The following is a 27,989-nucleotide window of genomic DNA, read 5'->3' as shown; positions in this document are numbered from 1 at the left end:
GAGTGGGAAGAAGGACATTAATATTTAAATGTTTACACCGGACACTATGATAGGTCCCACCTTGAGGAGGAGCAGACTGCACTTACTACTGGATTGGCAAGGGCAAGGAGGAGCTGAGCTAGTCAGGGCTAGGGTTCCCCATATGGTCTGACATTGCCCGGAAGCTTGACTCACTCCCAAGGGAGCCAATGATTGCCTTACTGTGCTCCACATAAACCGACCGATTTATGCTGCTCCGCAAAAACTCGTCCAGAGACTAGTACACCGCCATTATCAGCACCTATGCGCCAACAATGACTCATACAGCCGTGATCAAGAAGGCATTTAATGAAGATCTCAGAGGGGTCCCGTACCAGGACAAACTCATTGTCCTTGGAGACTTTAATGCTGGTGTGAGAGCTGACTCTGACATGTGGAGCTGGGTGCGAGGCCATCACGGCATTGGAAGGTCAAACTCCAACAGCCAACTACTTCTGTCCAGTGTGCCCAGTTCAATCTTACTATTACCAACACAGTCTTCCAACAGGCCAACAAATATATAACAACAAGGATGCATCCTAGGTCAAAAGAATGGCATATGCTAGACTATGTATTTGTATGTTCTTTGATTTAGTTGGGGATTGGTCCTGCTTTGAGCAGAGGGTTGGACTAGATGATCTCCTGAGGTCCCTTCCAACCCTCATATTCTATGATTCTGTGACATTAAAGATGTGTATATCTCCCACTCTTTGAGAGGTGCGGAATGCTGGTCAGACCATCGGCTTGTGAGAAGTTTTGTGTCACTACACTTAGCAAAATACAACAGAAGACGCCTCAAACCTCTAGAGAAAATCAACGTGACTATCATGAAAGAGCCCGGTCCAGTTTTGGTGCCCACAATTCAAGAAGGATGCTGATAAATTGGAGAGGGTTCAGAGAAGGTCAGGCTTGACAAAGCCTTGGCTGGGATGATTTAGTTAAGGATTGTTCCTGCTTTGAGCAGGGCGTTGGACTAGATGACCTCCTGAGTTCCCTTCCAACCCTGATATTCTATGATACCTATGAAGAGCCATGAGAATGATTAAAGGATTAGAAAATGAGCTTTATAGTGATAGAGTTGCCTGGTCTATTGATTATATTGAATGCTTAAGAATTCCTGGTTAACACTCTGAGGTTTGATAGGTTCTTGTCTCAAAATTAGGCGCAGTATTATTATAACCCCACTATGCATGGTTGCAACACTCACATGTAGGAAATCACACTATATTTATAATAGTATGTATGAATACAGTTAGCAAGGTCACAAACACTCTAATCCAGCAAGGCAGACAGAGAGAATACAGAATGTAGATCTTTACCGTAACACAGAGACAGTTCGTGGGGAGGGGGATGACATGATTACAATCTATAAATACCTGCAGAGGAAACAAATATTTAATACTGGGCTCTTCAGTCAAGCAGAGACATTTATAGCACACTCCAATGGCTGGAAGTTGAAGCTAGACAAATTGAGACTGGAAATAAGGGGTACATTTTTAAAGGTGAGAGTGATTAACCATTGCAATAATTTACCAGGGATTCTCCAACACTGACCATTTTTAAATCAAGATTGGATGTGAAAACTAAAACATCTACTCTAAGAATTAGTGTGGGGCAGGTCTCTGGCCAGTATTATACAGGAGGTCAGACTAGATGATCACAATGGTCCCTTCTGGCCTCGGAATCCACAAATGGGTCTGTGGGCCAGCGAAGGCTGATGGGTTGTGAAAGCAGATAAGAAAAATCTGACAGCCGAAGCTCTCCTTAGAGCAAGCAGGCAGCAGCAGGCAGAGATCAGTGTCTGACTGCAAACAGCCTGGGGAATGCCTGCCCTGCAGGCTGCGGGGCCTCTGCTCTTCCAGACCTTAAACCAGACTGGCACACGTTAGCCTTCCCCTAAGCCAGTGGTACGTGTACCCCTGGGGGCAGGCAGAGCTCTTCCGGGGGGACATCAACTCATCCAGAGATTTGCCAAGCTTTACCACAGGCTCCATCAAAAGCACTAGTGAAGTCAGTACAAACGAAAATTTCATAGAGACACTGACTTGTTTATACTGCTCTGTCTACAATACACTGACATGTAAGTACAATATTTATATTCCAATTGATTTATTTTATAATCAGGTGGCAAAAATGAGCAAGTCAGCAAGTTTTCAATACTACTGGGCTGGGACACTTTGGTATTTTTATGTCTGATTTTGTGAGCAAGTCGTTTTTAAGTGAGGTGAAATTTGGGGGTGCCCAAGACTAATCAGACTCCTGAAAAGGGGCCCAGTGGTCTAGAAAGGTTGCGGACACTGCCCTAAACTGTGGAACATCCCAACCAAGAGCAATGACCCTGTCCCATGGGCTGCAGTTTCCTGCCTCTCTGCACTAGCATTAGCGCAAGGACCCCAATGCGCTTAGACTTTACGGTCACAAGCCCAGTGAGGAGCACAGTCACCCACAGACCAGCCCCCCCCCTTGGCAGAGGAGGGGGCTGGGGGAGTGTGGAGCCCCCCAGACTGGCCCCCCATGGGAGAAGAAGGGACCGGGGGGGGGAGTGTGGACCCCCACAGACCAGGCCCGCAAGGGATAGGAGGGAGTTGGCGGGAGAGTGCAGACCCCCACAGATCGGCCCCCCCCAAGGGAGAGGAGGGAGTTGGGGGGAGTGTGGAGCCCCCAGACCGGACCCCCAAGGGAGAGGAGGGGGTTGGGGGGAGAGTGCGGACCCCCACAGACCGGCCCCCCAAGGGAGAGGAGGGGGTCGGGAGGGAGTGAGGACCCCCACAGACCGGCCCCCGCCAAGGGAGAGGACGGGGTTGGGGGGAGAGTGCGGCCCACCACAGACTGGCCCCCCAAGAGAGAGGAGGGGGTTGGGGGGAGAGTGCAGACCCCCACAGACCGACCCCCCGAGGGAGAGGAGGGGGTCAGGAGGGAGTGAGGACCCCCACAGATCGGCCCCCCAAGAGTTAGGAGGTGGTTGGGGAAAGAGTGTGGCCCCCCACAGACCAGCCCCCCAAGGGAGAGGAGGGGGCTGGGGGGGAGTGCGGCCCCCATCAGGGCGGGGCTGCTGGGCTCTTACCGTCGGCCAAACAGCACGCAGCCCCCCCCCCCACCCCTTTAACAGCGGGGCGGCCCCCCGGGATGAAGAGTTTGGGGTGTGGGATGGGGATCGGTGCTGGGGCAGGGGGTTGGGGTGCAGGAGGGGGCAAGGGCTCCAGCTGGGAGTGCGGGCTCTGGGGTGGGGCTGGGGATGAGGGGTTTGGGGTGTGGGATGGGGATCGGGGCTGGGACAGGGGGGTGAGGTGCGGGAGGGGGCGAGGGCTCCGGCTGGGGATGCGGGCTGGGGATGAAGGGTTTGGGGTGCGGGATAGGGATCGGGGCTGGGGCAGGGGCAGAGGGTGGGCATCAGAGGGGCGGCCACATGACTCTGCACGTTGCCCATGCCTTCAGGCACCGCCCCCTCAGCTCCCATTGGCTGTAGTTCCTGGCCAATGGGAGCAGCTGAGCTGGGGCAGGGCAGCGTGCAGAGTCCCCATGGCCGCCCCTGCGCCTAGGAGCCGGAGGGAGATGCCGGCAGCTTCCCGGGAGCCACGTGGAACTGGGTAGGGAGCCTTAGGGTGTTCCGGTCGAAAACCGGACACCTGGCAACCGGTGGGCTTGGGGGAGGTTTTGGGGCTGGGGGGTCGAGAGTAGGGGGTTGAGGGCAGCTGGGGGCTGTGGAGTTGGGGGTGAGTTTTCATGTGGGGCAAGTGGGGCGTGCAGGGTTGAGTTGAGGGTGGGGTTGGGGGAGTCCTGACTAGGGGATGAGGGCAGCTGGGGGGTGTGGGTTTGGGGTTGTGAGTTGGAGATGGGGTGGCTGGGGGTGTGAGTTGGGGATGTGGGATTGTGAGCTGGGGGCGGCTGGGTGGTGGCTGTGGGTTTGGGAGTGTGAGTTGGGGATGGTGTGGTTGGGGGTGTGAGCTGGGGGGTGGCTGGGGGTATGAGTTGGGTAGTAACTATGGATTTGGGGGTGTTAGCTGGGGAGGGGGTGGTTGGGGTGTGTGTTTGGGACGGGAGTGGATGGGGGGGTTGCGTGCGGTGGGGGTTGGTTGAGGAGCTGGGGAACAGGCACTGTGAGGAAGCTGGGGATGGATGTGTGTAGGAGTTGGTGAGTCAGTGGGGTACTTCTAGGTCTGAGATATGCGGGTTAGCCTGTGGGTGGGTCTGGGGACTGTGATTGTGTAAGTGTGTCTGCGGGGTTGTGTGTTTACATATCACAAAGGTCCCGAATAAAGTTTCCCCTCCACCCACTTCCCAAAACTAACCTTTCCTGCTGTGAGATATTTCATCCTCTGTGCTTCAGGTGTTGGGGAGTCAGTAGACACCAAACCACCATATTTTTTCATGTCATTATTTGTATTGCGCTCACACCCCAATTGTGTCTGACCCCTTTGCGCTAGGTGCTGTATAGCGAGCAAATGACAGGCTCTGAACCAAGGAGCTTAAAACCTAAAAGACAAGACCCAACAGACAGGTCAGCTAAGCCAGGTCCTGTGGCGCTTCAGACATTCAGTACATGATGTGTGGGATAACAATGTACCATTCATTTCTCTTCAGACCACACAGGTGTGCAGCAAGGAGAGACCTCAGGCCTTTAGATATCTATGTGGGGTTTCCGACCAATATGATAGTCTTCCCTTCCTGTCCCAAATTGTGTAGTGTTGCTGTGCATTGTTAGATCAGCTGCTGCCTTTCAAAGATGGCTGCATTTTCCCCTTCCACTGCCTCCACCGCCCTCTCCAGATAAAAGGTCCATTCAGGGGAAAGGGGCCAAGTGGAAGCACATCATTATCTCCCCTTTAGCCCCCTGGAAGAGGCCCCAAAAAGTTAATACATAGAATCATAGAATATCAGGGTTGGAAGAGACCTCAGGAGGTATCTAGTCCAACCCCCTGCTCAAAGCAGGACCAACCGCAACTAAATCATCCCAGCCAGGGCTTTGTCAAGCCGGGCCTTAAAAACCTCTAAGGAAGGAGATTCCACCACCTCCCTAGGGAACCCATTCCAGTGCTTCACCACCCTCCTAGTGAAATAGTGTTTCCTAATATCCAACCTAAACCTCCCCAACTGCAACTTGAGACCATTACTTCTTGATCAGCCCCAGGCCATTTTCCCCCAGGGTCTCTGGAAGCTGTGGCAGTCAGAGGGTGAATCCCAAGTAACTGGAGAATGACTGGAAGCCAGAGCTATGGTTTTTCACTTGGGAGGAGACAACGTGCCCCTCCACTTGGTTAATTTTAAAAGTTATTGATTTCTAGTCACTTGGTACCTTTTTTAATTCAATTTAATTTGACACAGGGCACTTTGAGGTTAGAAGAAAACCTCTGTTGCTTTGTGTGCATCCGATATGGAGGATAGCTGACCTTGCCCTCCAAAGGAACTGGTGGCTGAAGTCAGCTTGGGTGGAGATTAACATGGAACATATAAAGAATGATGACCTGCCCCTACTCATTAAACCAGGCTGCAGCCTAGTCCCCGCTCAGCTCAGTGACCACAATTCTAGGCCTTGTGCAGAAGTGAAGAAGACGATGGGACAGACGGAGTGACGGGTCTATGTGTCTGTTTTCTCGTTTAGAGGCACTCCCAAATCAACCAGAGTCTGTAAGAAGTTTTATGGAGGGAAGTATGAGCATATGGCAGCCACCGTGGGAAACCTGCACTGGCTCCAGGAAAGTCTGCAAAAAGCTGAGTCGCCCAACCAAGCCGATATCAATGTAAATCCCATTTGTGAGGTGAACGTAATGCTGGTGAAAGGTGCCAGCAAACTGGGGAGAAGGGAGTTCAGGCTCCCCTGGCCCATTCAGTCCTTGGTTTCTCTGCCAAGAGTGACAACATGGGGCCCATTGTGATGGACAATTGTGATGTTGGTTTTGTGAGCTGGACACTTGTCTCTTAGCAACTGGTCTGAGACCCAAACTCATTGCAGTGTGGCATCGGGGACTGAGCAGAGGAAGCTGCTGAGTTCTATTTCCCCATTAATTCTCTCTGTGATCCTGGGCAAAACATTTGCCTTTTTTGTATCTCAGTTCCTCCCTCTGTAGAACTGGAATAATGCTTCCCTACCTCACCGGGTTGTTGCAATTAATGTTTGCACAGCACTTGGAAGATATAACTAAAACCGGCGTTTATAATCCAGTGATCTCAAACCCCCTTATAAAGATTAGAATAATTATCCACATTTTACAGATGGGGAAACCGAGGCACAATCAGGTGACGTATCTTGCCCAAGTGAGTACAGTAAGTCAGTAGCAGAGTTGGGACTAGAGCCCAGGTCGCCTGATTCCACTGGCTGTGTGCAAGCTCCCTCACTGTTATGACAAGGCCACCAGACACACTTCAAAAGAGAGCTTTCGGCTTTGAACTAGCAACCTAGAGGCGAAAGGTTCTGTGTACTAATCCTTTGAATCAATGGCTCTCCACTTGTGCTCTGCAGAGCGTTGGCTGCTCACTGGGGCTCTGATCTAGCAAAGCATTCCCATTGAAGCCCCTTGCTTCCAGCGGCTAATTTTCTTTAAAACAGTTAAAAAATGCATAAATCCTTCGTTCTTCCAGGTGAACGACTGCTGCCATGGGGATGTTATGGGATCCAGTAGGAGTGGAAGTGGTCTGCACAGCTATGAGTGAGAGGGGCAGTATTCCCAAGATAATCTCTGTTAAGTTTTGATCTGCCTTTTAAGACACTTGCTGTGAGCCACGCAGGCCTCAGTCCCATCGTTTGTCCTGCTTCCAATGACATCAAGGAACTGTTATCTAATGGGAATTTATTTGGTGGCATCTGGGTGCTCAGCACCTCTGAAAAAACAGGCTAGCTGTTTAGGGCCAGATTTTTAAAGAGATTTAGGCACCTCCAGATGGAGATGGGAGCTGCATGGGATTTTCAAAAGCTCCTAGGTGCCTCATGCCCATGAGACTCAGTGAGACTTAGGTGTCTCGGTGCTCTTGAAAATCCTACCATGCACCTCTGAAAGGCACCTAAATACCTTTAAAAATCTGGCCCTTGGTGTCCAATGGTAGACACCCAAATTTGAAAATTGTATTTCCCCCAGAGCCCTGCCAAGCTGAACCCTACCATACCTGGTCAGAAATTCCCTATATGTGCAGATGAATCTTTTTCTACTATGTTTACACAGTCAGCATGTCACAGAGAAGGGAAGTAATAGACTTCTATCCAGTTGAAGTGAGATGGCCAGCTCATAGAATGGGATCTTTATTGCCTGAAAAATGATATGTAAATTGGAGGGAATTAAGAGAAAAACCAACCTAAATGTCTAAGGGACTAGCTGGATTGAGGAAATGTAAATAACTGATTCTGTATGGCTAAGAGACAACTCAGAGGGGAACATAACTGTGTGTCCATATTTGAAGGGTGTAATTACCAAAGAGGCAGAGGAATTGTTCAGGTAACTCAGGGGCTATAAATAGGAGAAATGGAATGGCATTGAGAAAGTCAGCCTAAATTCACCCATCAGGGAGGACTTCCTGACCGTCAAACCTGTAGACATTGAATTAAATCTCCCAAGAGAAGCCCCAGCACGTGAGACATAAACCAGGGATAGTCAATCATTTTTTTTGTCAAGGCTCAAATTTCTTGGTCCAAAGGTATAGTCAAGGTCCAGACTCTGGAGCAAATAATATTTTAAAAATAACAATAATAAGTAAATACAAAGATTTCGGGGTTCATTCAAAAGCGTCTGGTGGTCCGGATTCGGCCGTAGTCCACCTATTGACTATCCCTGCTCTAAACACTAGATTAGATGAGAAATACTAGAAAATAAACTGTAAGGGACAATCCAGCGGTGTCCAGGTTGCCGTGAGTTTAACACGGATTTCAGTGGGATTTGTGCTTGAAAATCAATGGCATGCTATTGACCCTCAAGCTGGACAATAAGACTTAATAGGTGGGGTTTTCCATATGAAGGTGCTGTGGTCTTTTTGCCCAAAGGACAGTTGAACTTCCTTGCTGTGGGAAGTATTCTTCCCTCCGTGCTCCTGCCTTCCAAGGAGAACGTAACTGAAGGCGTTCTAGTCTTCATGGCAGTCACATTGAATTAGCCAGAAAGATCCTCTGGTTTGTTTCATGCCTGGCTTGATTGCAGTGTGCAATTCAAACACTGCACGTCTAGCAGTGGGGCTAGCCAGGGCCTGAGCGGAAGCCCGTTGAAGTCACTGGAACGCTTTGCATTGACTTCAGTGGGCTCTGGATCAGGCCCCTAGTGTGTAATGTCATTTCATGGAGAGACCTGGGTAGCTGCGTGTGACTGTTCGAAGCGAACCGCTTGGAGCTTGATCTCCATATCACAGGCTTGCTTACGGGTGAGTCCCACCGACAGCACTGCTGAACGGAAGGAGCTGGGAGGTAGCAGCCTTTTTGATCCACTCTCAAAGAATAAATGCAGAGTCATTTTGCTGAGAGCACAGTCCTATTAAGTGCTTCCTCCTTGGCCACCAAATGTTCCCACTGTGAAAATTAGTGCTTTTACAGCCCCGACACCATTGTGACATTATTGCGGGAATAAACGGCACTCAGCCCAAGGCTGTGTTTGTCCTGAGCGTCTGGGGACAAATAAAACAATTCAGCTTCGCTCTTGGGATCTTTGCTCATCAGCAGAAATCAGACAACACAATATGACTGCTTCATTAAAGGGCCTGACCCTGCCAAGTGCTTCCTGTGAGATGCCGAGTGTCCTCAGCTGCCATTGACTGGAGCTAAAGGTGGTCAGCACCGTACGGGATTGGGCCCTATTGTGAGAGGACAGAGGTAGTTTGTTAGGGCCTGCCCCTGTTTCCACTGAAGATATTGGAAAGATTCCAACTGACTTTGGAAGATCAGGATCACGCCCTTAATGCTCAAGAATCAATAACCATCCCCCTGCCTAACTGGCTGAATGTAAAACTTTTTAAAAGACACTGTCAGTGTAGGGCCTGATCCTGAGAAATGCTAGGCACCTGCGACCCCCATTGAAATAAATGGCAATTGCGGGGCTCAGCTCCACTCAGGACCAGACCCTTCGGTCCCCGATCCTGCAACTGGATCCACACAGACAGATCTCTGCATCTGTATGAAGCCCAAGTGGGGGTCTGTGTGAGTGCACTGTTCTCCCCCCCCACAGGCCTGACTGCAAAATTGGGACATTAGCTTGGGGTGACACAAATGAGGGGGAGTGGGTGGGTTTAAAAACCCTATGGAGAATAGAAATGTTTCAGGAAACAAAAAAACATAGTGAGGGGGTATTTAAACATTTCCCTGCCGTGTGTCCTGCAAGTAAACAAATAACAAGTGAAATTGACTGGACACAAGTGGAACTGATGGGTCTACTTTCACTGGCTCAGAAAGATGAAAAGTAAATCTGGAGTTTTATTTTGTCATTCTTTCCGTTTCAGTAAGCTAAGGTATTTAAAGTAACACCTGAAAAGACAGGCATCTTAAATAATATAGAGCTTCATGTTGAGTATCTACCGTTAATTCTTTAGTAAACTGACATCTTTTCTTAATGTGTGTTTTCTCCATGTATCAGCCCCCCAAACTTGGCAACATTTCTGGGTGCTTCAGAAACAAGAGGAAATTGGGGTATTTTTAGGACTATTTTTGTAAACTACTGATTTCTAGGGTTAATACTATGCATGTAGTGTCACACCTGTAATGAAATAATGCCTCTACTCATGTCAGTGTGTAACACATCGGCCTAGTACATGTGATCATCATGCCCTCTAGTGGTTGTCCTGAGTAATTATAATAACCTTCTACATCTTCACAATTAGAAGCAGTTTGGTGCAGGTGGTAAAGATGTGTGTGTCAGTGTTGACCGTGGCCACGGCAAAGTATAAAGACATAGACACACACACATATCTTGTTACACTTCAGATACTGTTTCTGTTGCAACCCTCCATTCTCAATTACTTCCAATCACAAGTCCTCTAAATAAATAAATAAAAAACATACACCACCACACCAAGAAGGTAGGAAAATATTATTAGCCCCATTTTACAGAGGGAGAAACTGAGGCACAGAAAGGCAATGTGACTCTCCCAACATCACAGAAGGAGTTACTGTCAGAGCCAAAATTAGAATCCAGGAAGAGCTTTTGTGCTCAGAACACTAGCCCACACTTCTCTGGTATGAAAAGCGTCCCCATTAGAGTGGATTAGTTAGAGGACAAGTCTGACAAGAAACATTTAGAATTGTCCTTTGCCGCTTCCTCCCTGCTAGGGCTTCTCAGCCATCCATCTAGCAGCTCTACACGGCCGGCTGGAGTGCCTGAAACTGGTAGTCGAAAAGTTTGAGGTTGATGTGAACTTGGCCAGTCTGACAGGATGGACACCCATTCACCTGGTGATGAACAAGGAGAGTGGCCCCAGGGCATTGGAGTGTTTGCAGTACCTCATTGGAAAGGGGGCAGACATCAATGTGTGAGTGACGGCTTGAGACTCCGTAACTTTGTACCTCATCTTAATGGGTTTTTTTCCCTTTTAATTTGTGTGGCTTTAATGCCCTTTAAAGATGCTGGCTTGGCAGCCCTGGAGGCTGAAGTCCTGTGTTGATTCTCAGAATAGGTATAGCACAGGAAGTTGTTTTGTAAATTTCCAGCACTCCATCATAAGGTACCTCAATCCTTACCTGAAGGGAGGAGCGAAAAGTTGAGTCTCCATGATCCATTCTTCCTTTGCTCTCTCTGCTACATCTGCCACTGAGGAGGCCTATTCGGATGGGGATTCCTATCAGCTAGGAACAGTCAGTCGCTTCCCATCCCATATAGGCCACCCAAAAAGGGATTTCCAGTCACTAGCAATGTGACCCGCATTAAAACCAGAGCCTCTGCGTGAGAGGCACTCTGCCTCATTGCCAGTCCTGAACCAGCCATCCACCTGGACTGAGTTGATACTTGGAGCCACCAACTTGAAAAGAGTTTGGTTGTAATTAGAAGAGATTCACTTGCAGGCCTGGCCAAAATTCTCCCTATCCAAACTCTGTTAAAAAAAATAAAGGGCTTGAGGATTTTCTTGTCTTCAGAGGCTGGGGAAGAATCTTCCAAAAGAAGTGGTGGAAGCCCACCACTGGGGACCTTGAAATCTAGGCCAAACAAAGCTCCAGAAACCAGTAGAACACAATCCTGTAGTGGCGGGGGATGGACTGGAGGGGACCTGTAGTTGTCTTTCATCTCCGACCACCATAATCGGGACTAGAATTCGGAATGACAGTCTGTTTTTCAGTCAGAACCAGGGCGGAACGTCGCCACTTCACAAGGCAGCCAGTGAAGGACGCCTCAACTGCATCATTGAACTGGTTGAGGCTGGAGCTGATGTCCATGCCAAGGACGCAGAGGGGCAGCAGCCCATTGACCTCTGCAGGATATGGGCCCACAGGAGCTGTGCCAGGTGAGCACTGCACACCAAATGATGACTGATTCAGAGTTTCCAGCTACAATACTGGTTAATAGAACCGTAGAAGATCTGGTATCTAGTCCAACCCCCTGCTCAGAGTAGGACCAACCCCATAAGAACGTACGTAAGAACGGCCGTACTGGGTCAGACCAAAGGTCCATCCAGTCCAGTATCCTGTCTACCGACAGTGGCCAATGCCAGGTGCCCCAGAGGGAATGAACCTAACAGGTAATGATCAAGTGATCTCTCTCCTGCCATCCATCTCCACCTTCTGACAAACAGAGGCTAGGGACACCCTTCCTTACCCCTTCTGGCTAATAGCCGTTAATGGACTTAACCTCCATGAATTTATTCAGTTCTCTTTTAAACTCTGTTATAGTCCTGGCCTTCACAACCTCCTCAGGTAAGGAGTTCCACAAGTTCACTGTGCGCTATGTGAAGAAGAACTTCCTTGTATTTGTTTTAAACCTGCTGCCCATTAATTTCATTTGATGACCCCTAGTTCTTGTATTATGGGAACAAGTAAATAACTTTTCCTTATTCACTTTCTCCACATCACTCATGATTTTATATACCTCTATCATATCCCCCCTTAGTCTCCTCTTTTCCAAGCTGAAGAGTCCTAGCCTCTTTAACCTCTCCTCATATGGGACCCGTTCCAAAACCTTTATCATTTTAGTTGCCCTTCTCTGAAGCTTTTCTAGTGCCAGTATATCGTTTTTGAGATGAAAAGATCACTCCAACTAAATCAGTCAAGCCGTGCCTGAAAAACCTTACAAATACAGCTAAGGTGCAACCAGCGGTGGGTTTAACGACGGGAACTGATAACCCGCAGTGGGAAAATAAACACATTTGTAGGAGAAATCAACAGTTCCCTCCGCAGCTCTCCATGCCACTAGTACTTAAACATGGGGGAACCTGCTGGGGGTGACAGTGGAGTAAAACCACTAGCGACAGCCGCACCGACGCCACATCTACCCTAAAACCCAGTGGCAGTGTAGCTACATGGCACAGTGCAATGCAGGCTGCCTCCACCCTGCAGGGCGGAGCTACACCTGGCAGTGAACGGCTCTGGCAGGGGGGATGCAGTGGGGAGAGGCTTCGGCAGCTCCCAGCTCAGCCTTTCCCTGCTGCCAGAGTCTTTCCCGGCAGCAGGGGGAAGGCTAAATATAGCAGTGTAGAGGACTGGGCCGTAGAGAGCCGTGTAGGGTCTGTACGGGGGTACATCCCCACCCCTTTTAAACCAGTCTTTACTCTGTTCACCTACGGCACGCCTCATGGGCTACGCAGCTTAGGGTGACCATCTGGGAAGAGCATCTTCGCCAGCAGGCTGGCTAACCTAGTGAGGAGGGCTTTAAACTAGGTTCACCGGGGGAAGGAGACCAAAGCCCTGAGGTAAGTGGGGAAATGGGATCCTGGGAGGAAGCACAAGCAGGAGAGCGCAAGAGGGGAGGACTCCTGTCTCATGCTGAGAAAGAGGGACGATCATTGAGTTATCTTAAGTGCCTATACACAAATGCAAGAAGCCTGGGAAACAAGCAGGGAGAACTGGAAGTCCTGGCACAGTCAGGGAACTATGATGTGATTGGAATAACAGAGACTTGGTGGGACAACTCACATGACTGGAGTACTGTCATGGATGGATATAAACTGTTCAGGAAGGACAGGCAGGGCAGAAAAGGTGGGGGAGTTGCGTTGTATGTAAGAGAGGAGTATGACTGCTCAGAGCTCCGGTATGATACTGCAGAAAAACCTGAGAGTCTCTGGATAAAGTTGAGAAGTGGGAGCAACAAGGGTGATGTTGTGGTTGGAGTCTGCTATAGACCACCAGACCAGGGGGATGAGGTGGACGAGGCTTTCTTCTGGCAACTAGCAGAAATTGCTAGATCACAGGCCCTGGTTCTCATGGGAGACTTTAATCACCCTGATATCTGCTGGGAGAACAATACAGCGGTGCACAGGCAATCCAGGAAATTTTTGGAAAGTGTAGGGGACAATTTCCTGGTGCAAGTGCTGGAGGAACCAACTAGGGGCAAAGCTTTTCTTGACCTGCTGCTCACAAACAGGGAAGAACTAGTAGGGGAAGCAAAAGTGGATGGGAACCTGGGAGGCAGTGACCATGAGATGGTCGAGTTCAGGATCCTGACACAAGGAAGAAAGGAGAGCAGCAGAATACGGACTCTGGACTTCAGAAAAGCAGACTTTGACTCCCTCAGGGAACAGATGGGCAGGATCCCCTGGGAGAATAACATGAAGGGCAAAGGGGTCCAGGAGAGCTGGCTGTATTTTAAAGAATCCTTATTGAGGTTGCAGGAACAAACCATCCCGATGTGTAGAAAGAATAGTAAATATGGCAGGCGACCAGCTTGGCTAAACAGTGAAATCCTTGCTGATCTTAAATGCAAAAAAAGAGGCTTATAAGAAGTGGAAGATTGGACAAATGACCAGGGAGGAATATAAAAATATTGCTCAGGCGTGCAGGAGTGAAATCAGGAAGGCCAAATCACACTTGGAGTTGCAGTTAGCAAGAGATGTTAAGAGTAACAAGAAGGGTTTCTTCAGGTATGTTAGCAACAAGAAGAAAATCAAGGAAAGTGTGGGCCCCTTACTGAATGAGGGAGGCAACCTAGTGACAGAGGATGTGGAAAAAGCTAATGTACTCAATGATTTTTTTGCCTCTGTCTTCACGCACAAGGTCAGCTCCCAGATTGCTGCACTGGGCAGTACAGCATGGGGAGAAGGTGACCAACCCTCTGTGGAGAAAGAAGTGGTTCAGGACTATTTAGAAAAACTGGACGTGCACAAGTCCATGGGGCCGGATGCGCTACATCCGAGGGTGCTAAAAGAGTTGGCGGGTGAGATTGCAGAGCAATTAGCCATTATTTTTGAAAACTCATGGCGATCGGGGGAGGTCCCAGATGACTGGAAAAAGGCTAATGTAGTGCCCATCTTTAAAAAAGGGAAGAAGGAGGATCCGGGGAACTACAGGCCAGTCAGCCTCACCTCAGTCCCTGGAAAAATCATGGAGCAGGTCCTCAAGGAATCAATTATGAAACATTTAGAGGAGAGGAAAGTGATCAGGAACAGTCAGCATGGATTCACGAAGGGGAAGTCGTGCCTGACTAACCTAATTGCCTTCTATGATGAGATAACTGGCTCTGTGGATGAGGGGAAAGCAGTGGATGTGTTATTTCTTGACTTTAGCAAAGCTTTTGATACGGTCTCCCACAGTATTCTAGCCACCAAGTTAAAGAAGTATGGGCTGGATGAATGGACTGTAAGGTGGATAGAAAGCTGGCTAGATCGTCGGGCTCAACGGGTAGTGATCAATGGCTCCATGTCTAGTTGGCAGCCGGTTTCAAGTGGAGTGCCCCAAGGGTCGGTCCTGGGGCCGGTTTTGTTTAATATCTTTATTAATGATCTGGAGGATGGTGTGGACTGCACTCTCAGCAAGTTTGCAGATGACACTAAACTAGGAGGAGTGGTAGATACACTAGAGGGTAGGGATCGGATACAGAGGGACCTAGACAAATTAGAGGATTGGGCAGAAAAAAACCTGATGAGGTTCAACAAGGACAAGTGCAGAGTCCTGCACTTAGGACGGAAGAATCCCATGCACTGCTACAGACTAGGGACCGAATGGCTAGGTAGCAGTTCTGCTGAAAAGGACCTAGGGGTCACAGTGGACGAGAAGCTGGATATGAGTCAACAGTGTGCTCTTGTTGCCAAGAAGGCTAACGGCATTTTGGGCTGTATAAGTAGGGGCATTGCCAGCAGATCGAGGAACGTGATCGTTCCCCTTTATTCGACATTGGTGAGGCCTCATCTGGAATACTGTGTCCAGTTTTGGGCCCCACACTACAAGAAGGATGTGGAAAAATTGGAAAGAGTCCAGCGGAGGGCAACAAAAATGATTAGGGGTCTGGAGCACATGACTTATGAGGAGAGGCTGAGAGAACTGGGATTGTTTAGTCTCCAGAAGAGAAGAATGAGGGGGGATTTGATAGCAGCCTTCAACTACCTGAAGGGGGGTTCCAAAGAGGATGGAGCTCGGCTGTTCTCAGTGGTGGCAGATGACAGAACAAGGAGCAATGGTCTCAAGTTGCAGTGGGGGAGGTCCAGGTTGGATATCAGGAAAAACTATTTCACTAGGAGGGTGGTGAAACACTGGAATGCGTTACCTAGGGAGGTGGTGGAGTCTCCTTCCTTGGAGGTTTTTAAGGCCCGGCTTGACAAAGCCCTGGCTGGGATGATTTAGCTGGGAATTGGTCCTGCTTTGAGCAGGGGGTTGGACTAGATGACCTCTTGAGGTCCCTTCCAACTCTGATATTCTATGATTCTATGATTCTATGACCAGGTGTCCCAATTTTATAGGGACAGTCCCGATATTTGGGTCTTTTTCTTGTATAGACTCCTATTATCCCCCACCCCCATCCCGATTTTTCACACTTGCTGTCTGGTCACTGCTGTCCATACCTGGGCTGGGGAGGACGCTCTCTATGTACACTAAACCCCACCCAAGGAAGCATGCAATGGAGAGTACCCCTATCATGGACGTGTGCTGTACACACTGCCTCAGCCAGCCATTTCAGTGAACACTGCGTCAGCTCTGCAGCAGCTCCCACTGCTCCAGTGGTGCGCCTTTGCTCGGCTCTGCCAGGGTAATTATACTTTGAGTCCTGACGTGCCACACTTCCTGCTGTTCCCGTCCAGGTTTTGCCACCTCTCACTCCAGTTACGGTAAAACCAGTCTTAAGTGACCAAGGGCAGACAAATCAGTTGCATAATAGAAGATCATCTATGAATGGTGGAGCGAAACGGTTGGGGATATTTGCAGACAAAAAAAAATTTACTCAAGACAATTAAGTTCAAGACCGACTGCGAAGGGCTACAAAGGGATCTCACTAAACTAGGTGACTGGGCAACAAAATGGCAGGTAAAATTCAGTGTTGATAAGTGCAAAGTAATGCACATTGGAAAGAATAATCCCAACTCTACATTCAAAATGATGGGGTCTAAATTAGCTGTTACCACTTAAGAAAAAAGATCTTGGAGTCATTGTGGACAGGGCCGACGAGAGTGGGGGGAAGCCGGTACAAATTACCGGGGTCCGGAAGGGGGCCGGGGCTCGGCTTCCCCCCCCCCACATCGGCCCTGTTTAGCTGGTCCGCCCTTGCTGGGGGGCCCAAAAATTTTTTTCACCGGGGCCTGAATCTGCTCTCGGCGGTCCTGATTGTGGATAGTTCTTTGGAAACATCCAATGCGCAGCAGCGGCAGTCAAAAAAGCGAACAGAATGTTAGGAACCATTAGGAAAGGGACAGATAATCAAACAGAAAATATCATCATGTCACTATAAATCCATGGTACTTTGAATATTGCATGCCGTTCCGGTCGCCCCATCTCAAAAAAGATATATTTGAATTATACAGAGAAGGACAACAAAAATGATTAGGGGTGTGCAACAACTTCTGTATGAGGCGAGATTAAAAAGACTGGAACTGTTCATTTTAGAAGAGAGATGACTAAAAGGGGATATGCTAAAGGTCTATAAAATCATGAATGGTGTGGGGAAAGTTTTATTTACCCCTTCACGTAGCACGAGAACTAGGGATCATCCAATGAAATTAACAGGCAGCAGGATTAAGACAAACAGAAAGAAGTACTTCTTCACACAATGCGCCATTAGCCTGTGGAACTCATTGCCAGGGAATGCTGTGAAGACCAAAAGTATAACTGGGTTCAAATATAAATTAGATAAGTTCATGGAGGACAAGTCTATCAATGTCTATTAGCCACGATGGATGCAACCCCATGCTCTGAGTGTCCCTAAACCTCTGACTGTCAGACGCTGGGACCGGACGATAAGGGATGGATCACTCAATAACTGCCCTGTTCTGTTCATTCCCTCGGAAGCATGTGGCACTAGCCACTATCAGAAGACAGGATACTAGGCTAGATAGACCTTTGGTCTGACCCACTATGGCCATTCTTATGGTCTCTAAAGACAGGAGGCTGCCTGATAAGGGTGGACAGGTTCCTTTGTAATTAAGCCCTGCAAGACCTTTGTACCATAGGGTCGTATTGGATTAAGAGATTTTAAGGCCAGAAGGGATCCTTTTGTTCATCTAGTCTGACCTGTCCAATGCAGGCTAGAGACTGTCACACAGCGGTTCCTTCATCTAGCTCATCAATTGTGGTTCATCTTTCCGAAATAAAACCAGTCTTGATGTAAAAACAGCAAGTACTGGACAGTGGACTATGTCCCTAGGTAAAGTGTTCCAATGGTTTCTTACCCTCGCTGTTAAAAATCAGTGCCTGATTTCTAGTCTGTCTGTCTAGCTTCAGCCATTGAGTATATTATGACATTTTCTACTAGATTAAAGGGCAGTCTGCCTTCAAGATAATATTACTGCTGTACTCAAATATCCCAGCGGAACTAGGAAATGCTACCAAATGCATTTGATATAAGCCACCCTACAAGAAAATGCATGAGAGAGAAATATCCTTTTTTGAAACCAGACCAAGGGGCAAATCTTCTTTGCTTTACCCAAAGGAGATGCTCCAATGACTTCAGTGGGACTAAGCCTTCGGGTAGGGCAGGCAGGGCTGGTCCTGTTCTAACAGCTTTGGGTTTTAGGGTTTTAGATTTGTTTGTGGTATTAAACCTCCACAGATGAAATTACTTAAAAACCAAAACAAACCACCCGAAGCCTTAAGTTCCAATTCTGAGCCTTTCTCATCCGGCTCTGTATTGCTGATCATAGAATCATGGAATCGTAGGACTGGAAAGGACCTCGAGAGGTCATCTAGTCCAGTCCCCTGCACTCATGGCAGGACTAAGGATTATTTAGACCAGGGGTCTCAAACACCCGGCCCGTGGAGTTATTTCCTGTGGCGACCAAGCTCCCCTCCCCCGCCATACCCCCTCACCCCCAGCACACCGCATCCCCGTGCCTCAGCCTACCTCCAGGCGCTTCCTTCCACGAAACAGCTGTTTGGCGGCGCTTAGTGCTTTCCAGGAGGGAGGAGCAGGGAGACGCACGCTCAGGGGATGAGGCAGAGAAGAGGCAGAGCAGGAGCGGGCATGTGGGGAAGGGTTGGAATAGGGGCAGGGAGGGGGCGGAGTTGGGGCGGGGACTTTGGGGAAGGGGCTAGAATGGGGGCTGGGAAGAGGCGGGGCGGGGCAGGGCCTCATTGAAGGGGTGGAGTGGTGGCGGGGGCAGCCGGTGGAGGGTGGTCAGAGATGCGGCTCTCAAGCCAATGTACTAGTCCTCATGTGGCCCTCCTGGTCATTTGAGTTTGAGATCCCTGATCTAGACCATCTCTGACAGGGGTTTGTCTAACCTGCTCTTAAAAATCCCCAATGATGGAGATTCTACAACCTCCCTGGGCAATTTATTCCAGTGCTTAACCACCCTGACAATTAAGAAGTTTTTCCTAATGTCCAACCTAAACCTCCCTTGCTGTAATTTAAGCCCATTGCTTCTTGTCCTATCCTCAGAGGTTAACAAGAACAATTTTTCACCCTCCTCCTTGTAACCACCTTTCATGTACTTGAAAACTGTTATCATGTCCCCCTTCAGTCATCTCTTTTCCAGACTAATCAAACCCAATTTTTTCAATCTTCCCTCATAGGTCATGTTTTCTAGACCTTTAAATCATTTTTGTTGCTCTTCTCTAGACTTTCTCCACATCTTTCCTGAAATGTGGTGCCCAGAACTGCACACGATACTCCAGTTGAGGCCTAATCAGTGCAGAGTAGAGTGGAAGAATTACTTCTCATCTCTTACTTACAAAACTCCTGCTAATACATCCCAGAATGATGTTTGCTTTTTTTGCAATAGTGTTAAACTGTTGACTCATATTTAGCTTGTGATCCACTGTGACCCCCAAATCCCTTTCTGCAGTACTCCTTCCTAGAGAGTCATTTCCCAGTTTGTATGTGTGCAACTGATTGTTCCTTCCTAAATGGAGTACTTTGTATTTGTCCTTATTGAATTTACTTCAGACCATTTCTTCAGTTTCTCCGGATCATTTTGAATTTTAATTCTCTCCTCCAAAGTACTTGCAACCCCTCCCAGCTTGGTATCATCTGCAAACTTTAGAAGTGTACTCTCTGTGCCATTATCTAAATCACTGATGAAGATATTGAACTGAACCGGATCCAAGACCGATCCCTGTGGGACCCCACCAGGGCCGGCTCCAGGGTTTTGGCCTCCCCAAGCAGCCAAAAAAAAAAAGAGCTGCGATCGTGATTGCGATCTGCGGCAGCAATTTGGCGGGAGGTCCTTCGCTCCGAGCGGCAGTGAGGGACCGTCTGCCGAATTGCCGCCGAATAGCTGGACGTGCCGCCCCTCTCCGGAGCAGCCGCCCCAAGCACCTGCTTGCCAGGCTGGTGCCTGGAACCGGCCCTGGACCCCACTTGATATGCCCTTCCCTTGCAGCTTGTCTGTGAACCACTGGTAACTACTCTCTGTGAAGGGCTTTCCAATCAGTTATGCACCCACTTATAGCTCCATCTATGTTATATTTCTCTGGTTTGTTTACGAGGTCATGCGATCAAAAGCCTTACTAAAGGGAAGATATACCATATCTACCACTTTCCCCCATCCACAAGGCTTGTTACCCTGTCAAAGAAAGCTATCAGGTTGGTTTGACACGATTTGTTTTTGACAAATCCATGTTGACTGTTACTTATCACCTTATTGTCTTCTAGGTGTTTGCAAATTGATTGCTTGATTATTTGCTCCTTTAGCTCTCTGGGTACTGAAGTTAAGCTGACCGGTCTGTAATTCTCCAGGTACCTGAGTGATGCCATGTGGAAAACAGACAAGCGCAATTTTGCTCGCGAAATGCACAAACTGAACCAAATCAAAAGTGAATGTCAGCGCTCCGAACAAAACTTCTGGAAGATAGATAAGGTAAGATCACCACAGCTGTAGCACCGGCAGAGCCAGGGCCTCTCCTGACCATTTTTGGTTTCTAGTTAAAAAAAAAGGTCTTTTGCTGGCCTTGTTGCCAACTAGCAACCTACAAGGTAGTTAAGGGTGGAAAAGACTATTAATGCCCAACTAGTTCAGCCCCTCAGCAGCATTGGTTCTTGTGAGAACTTCTCCAGCACTCTAGGTGTTAAAGCACTCAATTGTGAGGGCCCCTACCCCTTGGCAAACTGTGCCCCAGCCCACTGAATCTGAGGGCAAGTCTACACTACAAAATGAAGTCTATCTCAGTTATGTCGGCGTACAGCCACCACAGTAATTAAGTTCCTTTTGCATGTCCACGCTACGTTCCTGGTGTCGGCGGTGCGCGTCCTCACCAGAAGCGCCTGCACCGATTGAACTCAGTGTGAGGCATTGTGGGACGGCTTCTGAAAGGTAGCAACAGTTGACGTAAGCAACCCAGTGTCCACGCTGATGTTGCGTCAACCTAACTACATTGACCTAAGCGCTCCGCCTCTCGCGGAGGTGGAGTTATGAAGGTGGTGTAGTGTGCGAGTTACATCAGTGGGAGCGACATTTTAGTGTGGATGCTTCCGGAATTAGGTCCACGTAAGCTGCTGTATGTCAACCTAACAGTGTAGTGTAGACAAGGCCTAAGCTGGAAGAGATTTCTTAGGTCACCCTCAGGGTAGGATGGTTCCCTGTTTTACTGTGTCCGTTTCTAAAGATGTTTCCTGCCCTTCTGCTGCCTAACAAATCTCATTGTCTGGAACCTTTTCCTGTTACTCAGTTGAAGTTTCCCCTTTCCTGATCTCATTCCATTGCTCCTCATTTTACCCGTTCACTACCAGAATAATTCTTCCTCCTTGTTCATTAGTCACTCCAAAGACTCACAAAAACAGGGCCTGGAGGAGTGTGAGAGCTGTGCAGATATGCTTGTCTCGGTGTTCATATGTAGCCGAGGCTACATCTCCCTGCAAGCGAGGGGCATGATCTCCCTGCTACCGCTAGTAGAATAGCAGTGTGTGGTGGCAGTGGAGGCCCAGCTTAGCCGTGGTCAGTACCCCCAGGTGGGTTCGTACTCAGCACGGCTGAGCTGTGCTTCCACTGCTACTACTCGTGCCACGCTGCAGTGTACGTGTGTGAGCTTGATGAGAGCTAGCAGGAGTGTGTGCACACGAGCAGGGACTCACACCCCTCGCTCGACGGGTAGAGTTCTCCTGAGACACCAGGTGGCGCACTCCGCCTCAGGAGGGAGGATGTAGCTGGCTTCATTCAGCCAGGATGCCTCAGTCCCCTGTTAAGCAGAAGCACCGACTCCGTCCCATCCACTAGCCCAGTACTCCTTGTCCCCCTAGGGTGTGAGCAATAATGCAAGAGTGGGATGAGCCGCTTGGCTCAAGGTGGAGCTGCATGCCACTAGCCAAACCCACCCCGGAACAGCCAACAGCTATTTCCCCCCTACAGGTTTGGTTTCAGCCAATGGGCATTTTCCAATGAAAAAAACCAACATTTAGTCAAACAATTCCCCGTCAGCTCTACATAGCATGCAGGGGGGAGCTGCACTTTGCCTGCCCCTGCTCTGTAAGAATCCATGCCAAATCAATTTGCATAGAGATGTCACCTGGCCTCGCTGAGAGTCAGATTTGAGGATGAAAGTTAGTCATGGGCTTAATTGCGTTATGAGTGAATCATGCCCCCGGGGCCACAACCATGAGCAAAGCTGCAGCTGCTGTCTTCTGACTACAGGCTAGCCTGGTTATAGGGATATACTGTCAAAATCTGTCCAGTCAGCTTAATATCAGAGAGATCTTCTGTCAAAGGGATGCTGTGCCTGTCAGGAAGCTGATGGACTCAGTGACTTAACAGGTCTGTTCCACCCTGGCTGCAGAGGTCTGGCTAGCTTTTCGGCCGCTTCTCAGGACTGTCGTTTATTCTGTACAACACCCAGCGCAAAGCGTAGGTCCTCTCATTACAGATTCATAGATTCCAAGGCCAGAAGGGACCACTGTGGTAGCCGGACCTACTGTGTAACACAGCCCAGAGAACTCCCCAAAATAATTCCCAGAGCCGAGCTTTTTAGAGAAACATCCCATCTCGATTCAAACATTGTCAGGGATAGAGGATCCACCGCAACCCCCAAATCTTTTTCAGCGTCACTGCTTCCCAGTGACAGTCCCCCATCCTGTAAATATGGCCTGCATTCTTTGGTCCTAGATTCATACATTCATAGATTCTAGGACTGGAAGGGATCTCGAGAGGTCATCGAGTCCAGTCCCCTGCCCTCATTTGTATACATTTATATTTAGCAGTATGAAAATGTGTATCGTTTGCTTGCGCCCAGTTTACCAAATGATCCAGATCGCACTAAATCAGTGATCTGTCCTCTCTATTTACCACTCCCCTAATTTGTATCATCTGCAAACTTTATTAATATGATGATTTTATGTTTTCTTCCAAGTCATTGATAATAACGTTGAATAGCCTAGGGCCAAGAAACATCCCGTGGGACCTCAGTGGATACATATCCACTCAGTGATAATTCCCCATTTACAGTTACATTTGGAAATCTGTCACTTAGCCAGTTTTTCATCCATTTAATGTGGGCCATGTTAAGTTTATAGAATTATAGTTTTTTTAATCAAAATGGCATGCAGTGTCAAGTCAAAGGCTTTGCAGAAGTCTAAGTCTATTACATCAGCACTGTTACTTTTATCAACCAACTTGTAATCTCGTAAAGAAAATCAAGTTAGTTAGATAGGATCTCTTTTCTATAAACCCATGCTGAGTTGCATTAATTTCATTACTCTCCTTGAATGCTTTATTAATCAAGTCTTGTATCAGCCACTCCATTATCTTGCTCAAGATCGATGTCAGGCTGACAGATCTAAAATTACTTGAGTCGTCCCATTTACTCTTTCTAAAAATTGGCACAACATTCACTTTCTTCCAGTTTTCCCCTGTGCTCCAAGACTTATTGAAAATCAACATTAACGGTTCGGCAAGCTCCTCAGCCTGCTCTTTTAAAACTCTTGGATGCCAGTTATCTGGACCTGCTGATTTAGCAATATCTAGCTTGAGTAGCTTCTGTTTAACATCCTCCAGATGAAGTGGAAAGAATGTAAACATCACCATATGGTGAGACTGCACCATCTGTTTTCCCTCCAAATACAGAACAGAAATATTTATTGAATGGCTTTTGCCTTTTCTGCATTATTATTGATAACTCTACCCTGTCCACCTAGTAATGGGCCAATTCCATGGTCAGGATTCTTTTTGTTTCCAGTATTTTTTAAAAACAAACTTATTGTCCTTAACTCTGCTGGCCCTAGATTTCTCCTTAGTGGGGCAGCAGAACTAGATGACATCAAGAAAGCAGAGGTGTTTAATGCCTGTTTTGCTTGAGTCTTCACTAAAAAGGTAAATGGTGGCCAGATAATATGAACTATGTTGACTAACAAGAGGGAAGGAATCCAAGCCAAAATAGGAAAAGGAGAGGTTAAAGAATATTGAGATAAATTAGATGTATGAAAGTAAGTAGGGCCTGAAGAAATTCATCCTAGGGTACTTCAGAAACTAACTGAAGCAATCTCAGAGTCATTAGCAATGATCTTTGAGAACTCATGGAGGACAGATGAAGACCCAGAGAACTGGACAAGTGCAAACATAGTACTTATTAAAAGGGGGAACAAAGAAAACCCAGACGGACTGTAGATCAGTCAGTCTAACTTCAATACCTGAAACAATGCTAAACAAATGATTAAACAAAAAGAAGAACAGGAGTACTTGTGGCACCTTAGAGACTAACAAATTTATTAGAGCATAAGCTTTCGTGGACTACAGCCCACTTCTTCGGATGCATATGATTAAACGGTCATTCTGTACGCACCTAGAGGATAACAGAGTCATAAGGAATAGCCAATAGGGATTTGTCAAGAACAAATCATGCCAAACAACCCTAACTTCCTCCTTTGATGGGGTTACTGGCCTAGTGGATGGGCGAAGCAGTAGATGCGATATAGCTTGATTTTAGTAAGGCTTTTCACACAGTCCCACATGATAGTCTCATATGCAAACAAGGGAATGTGGTTAGATGAAATTACTGTGAGGTGGGTGCACAACTGGTTGAAAGACCGACTCAAAGAGTAGTTATCAATGGTTCGCTGTCACACTAGTGGCATCATTTCATTAATGACTTGGTTAATGGAGTGGAGAGCATGCTTCTAAAATTTGTGGATGATCCCAAGATGGATCACTTTGGAGGACAGGATTAGAGTTCAAAATGACCTTGACAAATTGGAAAATTTGACTGAAATCAACATGCTGAAATTCAATAAAGACCGTGCAAAGTACTTCATTTAGGAAGGAAAAATCAAATGCACAACAACAAACTGGGGAATAACGGGCTAGGTGGCAGTCCTGCTGAAAAGAGTCTGGGGGTTAGAGTGGATCATACATTGAATATGAGCCAACGGTGTGATGCAGCTGCAAAAAAGGCTAATGTCATTCTGCGGGTGGTAACAGGAATGTTTTTTGTAAGGCACAGGAGGTAATTGTCCCGCTCTGCTCGGCACTGGTGAGGCCTCAGCTGGAGCGCAGTGTCCAATTCTGGGTGTCACACTTGAGGAAAGATGTGGATAAATTGGAGAGAGTCCAGAGGAGAGCAAGAAACATGAGAAAAGGTTTCGAAAACCTGACCGATGAGGAAAGGTTAAAAAAACTGGGCATGTGTAGGCTTGAGAAAAAAAGAGTGGGAGGAACGGGGGGAACCTCGTAACAGTCTTCATGTTAAGGGCTGTTATAAAGCGGATGGCGATCAATTGTTCTCTGTGTCCACTGAAGGTAGGACAAGAAGTAACGGGCAGTGAGTGAAACTTAGGTTAGATTGTAGGAAAAGCTTTCCAACTCTTAAGGGAGGTCAGCTCTGGATCAGGCGTCCGAGGGAGGTTGTGGAATCCCCATCACTGGAGGTTTTGAAGAACAGGTTGGACAAACCCGTCAGGGATGATCTAGGTGTACTTGGGCCTGCCTCAGCGCACAGAGCTGGACTTGATGACCCCTTCCAGCCCTACCTGTCTATGATTCTATAATACTACCATCAGCAAGAGTAGGCATTGTGAGGGGGGAGGGATAGCTCAGTGGTTTGAACATTGGCCTGCTAAACCCAGGGTTGTGAGTTCAATCCTTGTGAGGGGGCCATTTAGGGATCTGGGGCAAAACCAGTATTTGGTCCTGCTAGTGAAGGCAGGGGGCTGGACTCGATGACCTTTCAGGATTCCTTCCAGCTCTATGAGATAGGGGGCTGCAGAACAACAGCGTCTGGGTCAGATGCTGTGCTCCTGTGGAGGGAAGAATGGCCCAGTGGTAGGGCCCAGACCTGGATGTGGTTCAATTTTCTGCTCTGCCATGAACTTCCTGTGTGACCTTGGACAAGTCACTTAGTCCCTCAGTTCTCCAGCGGAGGATAATAATGCTTCTCTGCCTCACATGGAGGTTGTGAGGATAAATACATGCAAGATTATGAAGCGCTTTGATCTATAGAAGAAATAGGGGTTATGATGTTTATATTGTCAATGGCATTTTAATGCTTCAAGCTGTTTGAGGGACCACAACAATGCTAAGATCTCATCTCCTCACGGTATGTCTACCAGGCAGGAGAAAGACCCAGGCTATGGGGTACCTTTTCTCGTGACATTTTGGACCTCGTGCTGAGACATTAAAAACCTGTGAAAATGTAAATACAAATCAGTGAATCACAAAGCCCACGGCCCAACCCTGCACCTCAAGTGACAGCCAAGCCATTTCTTTGGACTCAGATCTGGTCATGAGTGTTACAAATCCTCTCGAGCGGGAGTTGTTCTAGCCTCATCTGCGTAGGCAGCCAGAGGGAACCCCTTAGTGCAGATCCTGCTGAGGTATTTGCCTACTTTCACCTGGGCTGCACTTGACTTTTTAGACTCACTATTCATTTTGCCCCCCTGCAATGCATTGCCCCAGGGTGGAATGCAGCAGCTGCTTCCGAGCACATGCTGACAGGACCCGAGAGTTCAGGACAGGAATTGAACACTCTGCCCCCAGGAAACCACAGGGGGAATTTTTAGGTAGGCAAAATATTAACATGAGCTGGAATGTGGCCAGAACTCAGGACACTGAATTAACATTACATCTAAGGAAGAAGGCAGCTGCAGCATCACGGGGTCTTCGAGTAGCGTGTCATTCAGCACTGATTCAGAGGAAAGACCTCCCCCTACCAAATAACGTTTAGAAACCACCTGCCAGGCTTTCTGGCTCCTTAACACGTTTTAACCTACTATGGCTGTTTAACCTAATATGACTGTTCTCAGTGGTGGCAGATGACAGAACAAGGAGCAATGGTCTCAAGTTGCAGTGGGGGAGGTCCAGGTTGGATATTAGGAAACACTATTTCACTAGGAGGGTGGTGAAGCACTGGAATGGGTTACCTAGGGAGGTGGTGGAATCTCCTTCCTTAGAGGTTTTTAAGGTCAGGCTTGACAAAGCCCTGGCTGGGATGATTTAGTTGGGGTTGGTCCTGCTTTGAGCAGGGGGTTGGACTAGATGACCTCCTGAGGTCCCTTCCAACCCTGATCTTCTATGATTCTATGGCCTCGTCTGGGTGACAAATGTTCGATCTAATGACACAGGATTGACTTGGTTCTGTGTGTGTTTATTACAGAGGGAGCAGGAACTCTTGAATACAGTGGCATTTTCTAACTGGCTTAGAATGAAGCAGCAACAGCAGTTGCCTGACTCTGCTAAAAGGATGCATTTTCCCGAGGACAGAGCGAAGCTGGATGCTGTCCCCAAGAAGGAAGTGGCCAAACCACCTCCTGGAGAAAAAAAAATCAGCGTACCTGCCAAGCCTAGGGCTAAAGTTAAAGGGGAACCTCGTTTATCTGCCCCTGCTCAGCCCCCCACTGGGAAATCACAGCGCGCTTGGAATGCCAGTGTCAATCCATCCTCCCCTCTGGTGACAGACATATTCCGACCTACAACAGTCCGGCTGGGCACCGACCCCGAGGCCTGTGGGGATCATGACTTCAGCTCCTTCTTGTTTCTCTCCAAGGACTCGCACGGACAGCCGGTGATCGAAATGGCTTACAATGGCAGACTCTCCCCCGTCCCCAACCTGCCCTATGAAGTGATCGAGAGGAGCCTGTATCCCCACACTCGGCCCATCAGAGAAACGATGCCGCAGGGATTTAAACCCTCGCATATCTTCGATGTGAAAAGGAAGCGTCTCCCGAGCCTGGAGCACAGGTGGACGGACCAAATGGCTGTGAGCTTGCGGGAAACTCTGGACCCAGCATTTCGAGCTACGCTAAAGGCTCACCTCTCTGCAATCAACTACAGCGGCTAGAACTTCCATCTGCAAAACCAGGGCTTCGTCCTGCGAGGCGCTGAGCACCTCCAACTCCCACTGATGTCAGTGAGGAGTGGAGGGTGCTCAGCGCCTCAATGGATCAGCCCTTATGCGGATACCCTCCCCCACTTCCATGCTGCCTTCTTCTGACTCTTGTTTTTTTAATATTCCGCTTAAAAGGGCTTTGATTGGCATAACCCAGCTGTGACTCCCTGAGCTGGAGCAGATAAGGAGTCGGTATCACTAA

General features: G+C 48.2%; 1 protein-coding gene across 1 annotated transcript; it reads left to right on the top strand.

The window, feature by feature from the left end:
- The first annotated feature begins 293 nt into the window (after positions 1 to 293).
- ANKRD53 (ankyrin repeat domain 53) lies at positions 294 to 27,739 on the top strand. Its single transcript, XM_034772555.1, has 6 exons — positions 294 to 448; positions 5,618 to 5,780; positions 10,250 to 10,449; positions 11,251 to 11,415; positions 20,223 to 20,343; positions 27,056 to 27,739. Exons 1-6 carry the CDS (start codon positions 294 to 296, stop codon positions 27,737 to 27,739), a joined length of 1,488 nt encoding a protein of 495 aa, XP_034628446.1.
- The last annotated feature ends 250 nt before the right edge of the window (positions 27,740 to 27,989 follow it).

Source organism: Trachemys scripta, chromosome 5, assembly GCF_013100865.1.
Source record: "Trachemys scripta elegans isolate TJP31775 chromosome 5, CAS_Tse_1.0, whole genome shotgun sequence".
NCBI classification, from domain to species: domain Eukaryota; kingdom Metazoa; phylum Chordata; order Testudines; family Emydidae; genus Trachemys; species Trachemys scripta.
Note: the sequence above shows the minus strand (reverse complement) of the source record. Positions and strands in the feature narration are given on the sequence as shown.